At 40.2% G+C, this 12255-nt stretch overlaps 1 protein-coding gene across 1 annotated transcript in view; it reads right to left on the reverse strand.

Moving 5' to 3' along the window:
- LHX4 (LIM homeobox 4) overlaps nt 1-12255 on the reverse strand; it is a 66420-nt gene that overhangs the window by 10306 nt on the left and 43859 nt on the right. Inside the window, exon 3 of the mRNA XM_077278203.1 lies at nt 623-825. Coding sequence (XP_077134318.1) covers nt 623-825 — 203 coding nt within the window. The remainder of the gene's footprint in view (nt 1-622; nt 826-12255) is intronic.

A 12255-nucleotide genomic window follows, 5' to 3' on the forward strand; every position in this document is an offset into this window, starting at 1 on the left:
GCAAAGAATCTGTAAAAGGCAAACGGTGCAAAATGTTTAATGAAACCCAATTGTAAAAATTATTTTAGCCCCAAATACATTCATTTAAATTAAAAAAAGGCCCAAAAAAGATGAACGACTCCCTTAATCCAGCTCTGTAGACATGACATATGTAAATAATAATTTCCACCAAATATTCTATGAAGTTTTCTGGAGTCAATTCAGGCTCAATATGGTAAAGCTAACTTGTGTGTACATCATAATTTTCGTCCTAGAAAGGTCACCATGTGTACAATAAGCTGATTTAACTCCTAGTATGGCCTATAATTTACTGGGCTTGCTTTAAAGGGGTGGATAGGTTATCTATGTTGTGACTGGACCACCCCTTTAAGTGCAAAAAAGGCATGACAATGCAATGTAAGTTTCCATAAAACTCTCAACTGAGAAGGTACGTAAAGTTTTTTTTTTTTTCAGTCTTACCAAAGATCACACCCAGATCACACCAATCATGCACCACCAATGAAAATCAATATTTCTTACATAACTTCCTACCACAAGGAGATGAAACTTAAAATGTAAAAAAAAATTAAAAAAAAAAAATTCAGTTCCTGCATATATCAATACAAGATAAACATTGTCTCACCATTCTGCTTGGCGGTCTCATAATCCTCTTTACAGACTAACCGTCCATCCTCCATCAGGTAAAACTCATCTCCGGTGGCCAGCTGTCGACTGCAGATGATGCAGGAGAAGCAATGTAGATGATACACAAAGTCTTGGGCTTTCCGTACCACTTGGGTTGGGGGGATCCCTTGTTGGCAGGCCGTACACTTGGTGCCAAATCGTCTGGTAAAGATAAATATAATTATCATAGATTACTTGAGAGAACAGTAAAATTAGTCAAGGAAATTCAGCACAACCAATGTCGTTTTCTTTTCATAACTTGTGTCATCCTCCATGTGGAGGTGAAGCTTTAGATGTGTAAGGTCACCATATGGTGTGTATTTTACTAATCATTATTAATGTCTAGATCTACACAATAATAGAGTATGTCTGGTTGGATCAGGTTCTGACTCAATATTGGGACCCTAGCAGAGCAGAGGTCCAAAGGTTCAGCTAAAACAAACGAGGTTGGCTTTAGATCCAATCATTTTTGGCTAGGATCTATCTTAGATCACGTCTTACTGATATGACCTGACGTGTACAATGACAGAGAGTTTGATATTTGTCATTGACCTCCTCCCAAGTATTTCCGACACTCATTAAGACCCCTTCTCTATCCCCTTCTTCATACCAGTGTTGGACTGGGGTAGCAAGAGCCAACAAGTAAGATTGAATCCAGGGACCCACTGTTCAGCTACATGCAAAAATAGCCTCACCCTAGTGCAAAACTTTACTAATGTTTCAATATAATCTTAAACAAAATTGTTTGTATAATGAATGATTAAATGTTGCCTTTCTATGTAAACACTGAATCAAGTGAATTCGCACAGTTCAATAGCAGTGCTTCAGAGGGGCCCTCCGGGGGATTGACCTGCTCTCCTATGGGCCAGTCCGAGCCTGCTTAACACTATCTATACTTTGCAGGCATGCTACAAAATTCCAAAAAGTTATTTTAAAACTTACACAAGCACACAAAGTTTACAGATTTCTCTGCCTACATACATGGATTGAGAGCGATCTGTGCTTCTAAGGACCGCTTACCATCTACTTGGCTGCCTTTTAATTTTTCTTTTAAGTAATATGTTTTCATATAGCAAATTCTATGTGAATTTACAGGTGGAAAATTCCAATTGTATTACAATTGCAGCATTGTGGATGAGATTTTACCAAATACTTTCTCTGCAGATTTTCTGTTGTGGAGAATCCTCTGCACATCAGTCCAATGCAACTGGACCCTAGGGATCTAGGGGATATAGTTTAACGGATGTGCTAAGGTATTCCTCTGATAATGGGCCCTCAGGAACTACCCAAATGATCAATTCGTTCTTACATGTATAGCATTAATTTTGATATTCCATCATTACAATACAATACAAATGCAAAAAGGTGTTTAAAAAAATCCAAAACTAGATTAGAGTAAGAAAAGAAGTCTAAACATAACAAATAAGCCCTGTTCATGTAAGCCAAACACTAGTTGTAGCAATAATTTTACATTGATATAATTAAAAAAAAAAAAAAAACAATTTAACTGTCTCAACACAAATAATATAACAAGTGGCTTCTTCAAATTAAACACAAAATATCACTTTTACTGACTTTTGCAGTCTCCGAATAATTTACCCCTTCATGACAAGCATCTTTAGTACTTAGTAGATCACTTCTGACTGTTATAACCTGCTGCAAATGTGGTGTGCAGCCAGACACCGGCTTCTGGCATGCTTGGGATCATTCTTCTGTTGGAAGGTCCAATGATGTAAAAGCTCTGGGCTCTTCACAGAAGGCATGACGTTTTCTACTATGATTTCCTGATACTTCATTGATATGCCCTTCCTCAACAACTTGCAGGTTTCCAGTGCCAAAAGAGGGCAGATAACACAAGAGCATCACAGAGCCACCATTTGACTGTGGGTCACCACCATGCTTCACTGTAGGCATCATGGAGTCACCACCATGCTTCACTGTACACAGACAATTCTTTTAAGCATAAGCTTCATTCTTTTTCCTCTAGACATATCGCTGATCCCAATGCCCAGAAAAGTTCCAGTTTGTTTCATAGCTGCAGATAACAGAATCCCACAATTTCTGTGTCTTATTTATTTAGCTTTGAGCATAATGGAGCAGACTATTCTTGTGCTCATAGATCAGTAGAGACATACATCTTAGAGTTCGGGTATGGAGAACTGTACCACTTAGTATGTATGTCGTGCTTCTGGATTTGAACCCTTGATCCTGTGTTCTATGCTCGGCGTGTCTTTCCACAGATACACCTTTTTCCTTGGGTGTTTCAGTTGTTATCATTCTGTCTGTTTTGAGTAACAGATGTGTTTCATTTACTCTGTGTGTCTGCCCTATCACCTTTCCGATGCAGCTTTAACTACCTTCTCCTACTGATGTTTCCAGCTATTCATAGGCTTTGTCTTATTAATTCACTTTGTTGTGGCTTATGTTGGTGGCAGCTGTTTTGTGTGGGACTCCTTTACTCCTTTAGGGAACTGCTACTCTAGAGATCCTAGGAGCCGCTAAGGATATTCAAGGTAAGTCGCCGCCGAGTGTGGGGGCACCATGGCGTTATCTTAGGGTGTCAAACTCTGCGGTAAGGCAGGGGCAGTCTAGGGTCAGAGGAGAGCTTTTCCTAGTCTTAACAGGGATCTGTCAGGTTCAGGTATTTGTCTCCCTGGTTTGTACGTTACCCGTGTGGATGGCAGTCATAACAATATGCCTTATTGTGCAAACTGAAACCCAAGTGCCTGCAGCCACCAGATCTTGCTGCAGGTCTTTTGCAGTCTCTTGGGGTTTTTTGACCACCTGATTCCTCAGGGATCTGGTGGAAGCCGGTGACACCTCCCTCTTCTGCCACATCCAGGTCGTGTAGCCTGTGTTCCTCTAACTCTATAAATCTCTTTGCTTTTTGCATCTTTTCCCCTATTTGTGGAAGGCAATCATCTTTTCCCTTATTTTTTTGGACCATTCTGTTGACTTAGTCATATTTCTAACGTGCAATCAGATGTCACAATGAACAAGCCCCTATCCAGTCCAGGTATTTGATGTGCTTTATCTCAAGCATACCTGATGTAGCTAATAAAGCCTATGATTATTAGCATCAGTTGTAATTGAGATAATACTTGATTCAAAAATATGCGCTCCTATGAGGGATTAAATTCCGGGGGATGAATAATTCTGAGACGGCACAATTCAGTAAACATTGCATTTTGTGATAAATTTGGAGAAACCCCTTCTTGTTTTATTAGTTGCATTCAGCTATTTGAATTCTTCTCGATTGATTGGCTTATTGCAAATAGAAAGTTTTAAATTGTGTTAGTCCTAATTTGCAATGGGGGTTGAATAATTTTGATTGTAACAATATATAAAGCTGATGCAATGTCCATAGACATCCAGACTATCAATATATCAGGAGCCACAGTGAATATGACCTTAAGGTTTGGGGACGGTGGAGTGAAGGTTGTAATTAAACCCTGAGGGCTACATTCTAATATATGGCGGACAGGTACATGGACGTATCTAGTACATAAACCACACAATGGTGGAATCCAGTAAGATGGAGCTATCCTTCTACACAAATGATGCAAGTGAAAGCTTCCTTATAGTCTATATATACATGGAGACATCATCATATCACAGTATCAGACATGACCTAAGAATTGTCGACCATTGGGGGCAATTTTTTTAATTTTTTTTTTAACCTAAATGTACGTATTTTTGGCAATAAATAAGTTTTGCAATTGGATTTCTAGAAAAATTTAGCACCGTTTGACTATTACGGACTTTTTATTTCTCTCCACATTCAATTTCGAAGAAGTCTGTAATCATGAATCAACTTAGAAGAGTTCATAAAAAAAATCAGATAAAAGAATGACAAACCCCCCGTCAGACCCTTACGGCGATCTTACTGATGGACGCTCAGATAACTCGTTCTGCAGCTAGCAATGGACGGTGGAACACAGAGGCTGTAGAAGGCAAGCGGTGCAAGGTTTTTAATAAAAAAAACAATTCCAAAACTTATTTTGTGTCCCAGCTACATGCATTTAAGTAAGAAGATTGTCGGACGAGTACGGAGTCCAGGTACAGTTATTTCATCTGTGTCTAAAGACATACTGACTTTCTTGGTTCTGCACAGACGAAAGATGAGACCAAATAATAAGTAAACAGCCTTAAAATGGAAATTTCTGGAGTTAATGGCTGGTATAATAAAAAAGTATTTCTTGACTATTGATTCGGAAAATGCTAATTCACGGTGACAGGGCCGCTTTAAATGTAATTAAGCCTAACCCCGGAATAAATGTTCCTGACTGTTAAACTTGGCTTCTGTCTCTGAATCCTTCTTGGTGACGGCTTCCAGCTATCTCAGTACTTCCAAGGATAAAGCCTGCATTGCTGGGATTGTATTTTCAAGGCTGTGGAGAAGACATTCGACAGCGCGGGATGTAAGAGTATCAGTATTAGACTAGAACAAAACACAGCCTATAAATACAAGCCGGCTATCTGCAGCCATGATTACAGAGGTTAGGGTGACCATCAGCGAGGGAGGGCCGCCAACATGGGAAGATTGCATTAGATATTCTGTGTCAGGGGGCACAGCTGGGTTTAGGCTGATTGTGACCGTGTACTGAGCCCCGGCATCATCTGCCTGTGTATATGGGTGAAAGGCCAAAACACCCCTTGGAATATCACGCCGGTCCTATCTTATTGCTTATCAAGAGGGTGCTTCTTTCTGGTGATTTATCATCATCATGTGAGATACATTGATCGGCCGTAATATTAAAACTACAGATGGTCAAGCGGTGCGATGTATGAGGGTGTGTTCACATTGAGGTTTTTGGCTGAACTTTTGGAGTAGAAACTCTTCAAAAACCACAAGTTTTAATTGGAGAGTTTCTGCTTCAAAAACTCAACAACAAAAAAAACTCCGTGTGAAGACACCCTAAGGCCACATTTACTATTTGGTCAGTATTTTACATCAGTACTTGTAAGCCAAAACCAGGATAATAAATACAGAAGTGGTGACCTGTTTCTATTATACTTTTCCCTTGATTGTTCCACTCCTGGTTTATACTGATGAACAAATACTCAACGTGTGAACATGGCCTAAGGGTATGTGCACATATTCAGTATTTGCAGAAGAAACACTTGCTGCAAATACTGGAGTGTTTGGCAGGAAAACACTGTATAAAATAAGTGCGTTTTTGATGCGTTTTTCCCCCCCTCCATTTGAATGGGTGAAAAAACACAAAAAATGCTCAAGGGATTGACTGTGAAACCGCTTCAAATCTGCAAGGAAAAAATAAGCAATGTGTGCATAAGATTTCAGAAATCTCATCCACTTTGCTGGCACAGTAAAATGCTGCATTATTTCCTCAACAATGCATGGAAAAAAAATGCATAAAAAATGTTTTGGGTGATTTTTTGGTTTTGCAGATTTTCTGCATCTATTATGTAAATTATAGTACTTGCATTTTTTCACTGCAGTTTTGAGCGAATTTTTAATGCGTTTTCAAAGCTGCATTTTTTGGTCTCTTTTTGATACATCATGTTTATAATAAAGCTCATTTGTTTTAGATACTTGCTGATATTTGGGTTTTACAAAACTTCATGTTCGGATTAAATGCATTTTAGTGCGTTTCCACAGAACTAAAAACACATGTGCGCTTTTACCTGAAGATTTTCCATATCTAATGCAATTGTATGGGGAAAAATCCCATCCACTTTGCTGAAACCGTAAGACGGTGCATTTTTGACACAGTGATAATAGGCAGAGTTAAAAACTCATCGTCTGCGCACAGTCTTAGGCAGCAAGTGAACAGTCACTTCTCGAAGTCAATGTGTTGGATGCAGAAAAAATGGGAATCTGAGCAACTATGAAAAGTGTCAGGTTGTGATAAGTGATGAGCGAGTGTGCTCGGATAGGGTTTTATCTGAGCATTCTTGTGTCCTAATTGAGTACTTTTGGCTCGAAAACAATGCTCGAGTCGCCACAGCTGCATGTCTCATGGGTGTTCAACAGCTGCAACACATGCAGGGATTGCTAAACAGTTGTGATGGTTGGACGACTGGGTCAGAGCATCTATACAACGATGGGTCTTGTGGGTCTCGTTCCCAGTATGCATAGGGTTAGTACCTACCAAATGTGGTTGAGGAAGTGACAACCAGTGAACTAGTGACCAAGTGTTGGGTGCCCAAGGCTCATTACTGAGCAAGGAGAGCAAGCCTTGCCCAATCCGTTCCTTTGCAGCTTCCTGAATATGGAGCTGTGCTACTGTGTAGACCTGCCCATTTACAATGGGCACGTGCGTATCGGAACTGCACCATGGAGCAATGAAAGAAGGCGACCTGGTGTGATTAATTTAATTTTTTTTTTATATCATGTGGTCAGTAGTGATGAGCGAGTGTACTTGTTGCTCGGGTTTTCCCGCGCACGCTCGGGTGGTCTCCAAGTATTTGTGACTGCTTGGAGATTTAGTTTTCATTGCCGCAGCTGAGTGATTTACAGCTACTAGCCAGCTTGAATACATGTGGGGATTCCCTAGCAACCAGGCAACCCACACATGTACTCAGGCTAGCTAGTAGCTGTAAATCATTCAGCTGTGGTGATGAAAACTAAATCTCCGAACACTAAAATACTCAGAGACCACCCGAGCTTGCTCGGGAAAACCCAAGCAACGAGTATATTCGCTCATCACTAGTGGTCAGCATTATAAATATTCCTGTGTGCAGAGCAATGGGTCCTACCATGTGGATGTTGTCATGTACCACCTACGTAGCCATTGTATAGACCAAGTACCCCCCATCATGCCATAGACATTCAATAATTTGAGCAGGATGATGCCCCCAGTACAATTTTCAGGAATGGTTCGAGGAACATGACAAAGACTTCAAGTTCATGACTTGGTCTCCAAATTTCCCAACTCTCAATCCAATCAATCATCTGTGGGATGTGCTGAAAAAAACCCAAATCAGATCCATTGAAGCCCACCTGACAACTTACAAGATCTGCTGCTAACATCTTGTGCCAAATACCATCATAGGGCACCATTGCAATATACAGTCATATGAAAAAGTTTGGGCACCCCTATTAATCTTAAGCTTAATGTTTTATAAAAATTTTTTTTTTTGCAACAGCTATTTCAGTTTCATATATCTAATAACTGTTGGACACAGTAATGTTTCTGCCTTGAAATGAGGTTTATTGTACTAACAGAAAATGTGCAATCTGCATTCAAACAAAATTTGACAGGTGCATACGTATGGGCACCCTTATCATTTTCTTGTTTTAAATACTCCTACCTACTTTTTACTGACTTACTAAAGCACTTTTTTTGGTTTTGTAACCTCATTGAGCTTTGAACTTCATAGCCAGGTGTATACAATCATGAGAAAAGCTACTTAAAGTGGCCACTTGCAAGTTGTTCTCCTGTTTGAATCTCCTCTGAAGAGTGGCTTCATGGGCTCCTCAAAACAACTGTCAAATGATCTGAAAACAAAAATTATTATCATAGTTGTTCAGGGGAAGGATACAAAAAGCTGTCTCAGAGATTTAACCTGTCAATTTCCACTGTGAGGAACATAGTAAGGAAATGGAAGAACACAGGTACAGTTCTTGTTAAGGCCAGAAGTGGCAGGCCAAGGAAAACATCAGAAAGGCAGAGAAGAAAAATGGTGAGATCAGTCAAGGACAATCCTCAGACCATCTCCAGAGAGCTGCAGCATCAACTTGCTGCAGATGGTGTCACTGTGCATCGGTCAACTATACAACGCACTGTGTTTTTTGCCGCCATGCATAACACCTTTTTGTATTACCAAACAACTCAATATTGGTTTCATGATTCCACAGGACCTTCTTCCAAAAAGAAATTGGCTTCTCCAAATGTGATTTTGCATACCTCAGCCGACTCTGTTTGTGGCGTGCTTGCAGAAACGGCTTCTTTCGTATCACTCTCCCATACAGCTTCTCCTTGTGCAAAGTGCGTTGTATAGTTGACCGATGCACAGTGACACCATCTGCAGCAAGTTGATGCTGCAGCTCTCTGGAGATGGTCTGAGGATTGTCCTTGACTGATCTCACCATTCTTCTTCTCTGCCTTTCTGATGTTTTTCTTGGCCTGCCACTTCTGACCTTAACAAGAACTGTACCTGTGTTCTTCCATTTCCTTACTATGTTCCTCACAGTGGAAATTCACAGGTTAAACCTCTGAGACAGCTTTTTGTATCCTTCCCCTGAACAACTATGTTGAAAAATCTTTGTTTTCAGATCATTTGACAGTTGTTTTGAGGAGCCCATGATGACACTCTTCGGAGGAGATTCAAACAGGAGAACAACTTGCAAGTGGCCATTTTAAGTAGCTTTTCTCATGATTGCATACACCTAGCTATGAAGTTCAAGGCTCAATGAGGTTACAAAACCAAAAAAAGTGCTTTAGTAAGTCAGTAAAAAGTAGATAGGAGTATTTAAAACAAGAAAATTATAAGGGTGCCCATACTTATGCACCTGTCAAATTTTGTTTGAATGCAGATTGCACATTTTCTGTTAGTACAATAAACCTCATTTCAAGGCAGAAACATTACTGTGTCCAACAGTTATTAGATATACGAAACTGAAATAGCTGTTGCAAAAAAAAAACATTTTTATAAAACATTAAGCTTAAGATTAATAGGGGTGCCCAAACTTTTTCATATGACTGTATTCACACATTGCATATTTGCTACAGAAAGTCCTTCTAAGTGTTCCATTAATCTGAACTCAGTGGCATACCACCAATGGTAACAGACTACGAGGCCGCTATGGGCCCGGTGAGTTGGGGGGAACGCGATGCCAGAGGCGGCACTGCCCCCACTGTGGATGCTGATACAGTTGAAAGCAACGATGGAGGAGGGAAGCATCTGTTTCCTCCTTCATCATTCTCCCTCAGTGTCTGAGATCTGACGTCTCAGCGCAGCGGGCTTGATGACGGCACTATATTGTCCCCAATGGGCTTCACATCACACACTGAAGAGACCGGATCAGTGAGGAATTAAGATGAGGTGAGCATCTATTGTTTTTTTTTGTTTTTTTTTAAGAAATTAGTTCATTGTGTAGTAGATTATACCACATGAAGTGCAATGAGAGCACATTATACTTTATGGAGGACAATGGGGGCGCATTATACTATACAGAGAACTGTTGTGAAATTGGATTCTGGGCTCCCCCGGTGGCCACTTGTGGAATTGTACTTGTGTGCATCATCCCCTCTGTTCACCTGCTCCTATCAGGATGTGGGAGTCGCTATATAACCTTGCTCCTCTGTCAGTTTCATGCCGGTCAACAATGTAATCAGAAGCCTTTCTGTGCATGTTCCTGCTACTAGACAACTCCCAGCTAAGTTGGACTTTTGTCCTTGTGTGTTTTTGCATTTTGTTCCTGTTCACAGCTGCTGTTTCGTTACTGTGTCTGGAAAGCTCTTGTGAGCGGAAATTGCCACTCTGGTGTTATGAGTTAATGCTAGAGTCTTAAAGTAATTTCTGGATGGTGTTTTGATAGGGTTTTCTGCTGACCATGAAAGTGCCCTTTCTGTCTTCTTGCTATCTAGTAAGCGGACCTCGATTTTTGCTAAACCTATTTTCATACTACGTTTGTCATTTCATCTAAAATCACCGCCAATATATGTGGGGGCCTCTGTCTGCCTTTTGGGAAAATTTCTCTAGAGGTGAGCCAGGACTGTCTTTTCCTCTGCTAGGATTAGGTAGTTCTCCGGCTGGCGCTGGGCATCTAGGGATAAAAAAACGTAGGCATGCTACCCGGCCACTTCTAGTTGTGCGGCAGGTTTAGTTCATGGTCAGTATAGTTTCCATCTTCCAAGAGCTAGTTCTCATATATGCTGGGCTATGTTCTCTCGCCATTGAGAATCATGACAGAGAACTATGGGGAGTGCATTATACTATATGAAGTGCAATGAGGCACATTATACTATATAGAGGACTATGTGGTACATTATACTATATGGAGGCACATTATATATTATGGAGAACTATGGGGTGCATTATACTATATGGAGGACTATGAGGGGTGCATTATACTATATGGAGGGAAATGGGGGTGCATTATCCAATATGGAGGGCAATGGGGGCACATTATACTATATAAAGTACTATATGGGTGCATTATACTATATAGAGGACTATGAGGGGTGCATTATACAATATGGAGGGCAATGGGGGCGTATTATACTATACAGAGGCGCATTATACATTATGGAGAACTGTGGGGCACATTATACTATATTGAGGTCTATGAGAGTGCATTATACTATATGGAGGGCAATGGGGGAACATTATACTATATGGAGGACTATGGGGGTGCATTATGCTATATGGAGGACAATGGTGGTGCATTATGCTATATGGTGAGCAATGAGTGTGCATTATACTACATGTTGGGCAATGGGGGTGCATTATACAATATGGAGGGTGATTGGAGCGCATTATACTACAACCCCTGGCAAAAATTATGGAATCACCGGCCTTGGAGGATGTTCATTGAGTTATTTAATTTTTTAGACAAAAAGTAGATCACAGACATGGCACAAAACTACAGTCTTTTCAAATGACTACTGTACTTTCTGGCTTTAATAAACACTAAAAGAAACCAAGAACAAAGAAATGTTGTAGTCAGTAATGGTTACATTTTAGAACAAGCAGAGGGAAAAAATTATGGACTCACTTAATTATGTGGGAAAAAATATTGAATCACCCTCTAAATTTCAATTCTCAAAACTAACACCTGCATCAAATTAGATCTGCTCACTAGTTTGCATCTAAAAAGGAGTGATCACACCTTGGAGAGCTGTTGCACGAAGAGGACTGACATGAGTCATGGCTCCAACATGAGAGATGTCAATTGAAACAAAGGAGAAGATTATCAAACTCTTAAAAGAGGGTAAATCATCACGCAATGTTGCAAAAGATGTTGGTTGTTCACAGTCAGCTGTGTCTAAAATCTGGACCAAATACAAACAACATGGGAAGGTTGTTAAAGGCAAACATACTGGTAGACCAAGGAAGACAACAAAGCATCAAGACCGGAAACTTAAAGCAATATGTCTCCAAAACAGAAAATGCACAGCAAAACAAATGAAGAACGAATGGGAGGAAACTGGAGTCAACGTCTGTGACCGAACTCTAAGTCACCGCCTAAAGGAAATGGGATTTACATACAGAAAAGCTAAGCGAAAGCCATCATTAACACCTAAACAGAAAAAAACAAGGTTACAATGGGCTAAGGAAAAGCAATCGTGGACTGCGGATGACTGGATGAAAGTCATATTCAGTGATGAATCATGAATCTGCATTGGGCAAGGTAATGATGATTTATAAAGATGACTGCCTGAAGAGAACATGCAAATTCCCACATTGATGATATGGGACTGCATGTCAGGTAAAGGCACTGGGGAGATGGCTGTCATTACATCTTCAATAAATGCACAAGTTTATGTTGATATTTTGGACACTTTTCTTATCCCATCAATTGATAGGATGTTTGGGGATGATTAAATCATTTTTCAAGATGATAATTCATCCTGCCATAGAGCAAAAACTGTGCAAACATTCCTTGAAAATAGACACATA

This window comes from Ranitomeya variabilis, chromosome 8 (genome assembly GCF_051348905.1).
Source record: "Ranitomeya variabilis isolate aRanVar5 chromosome 8, aRanVar5.hap1, whole genome shotgun sequence".
NCBI classification, from domain to species: Eukaryota; Metazoa; Chordata; class Amphibia; order Anura; family Dendrobatidae; genus Ranitomeya; species Ranitomeya variabilis.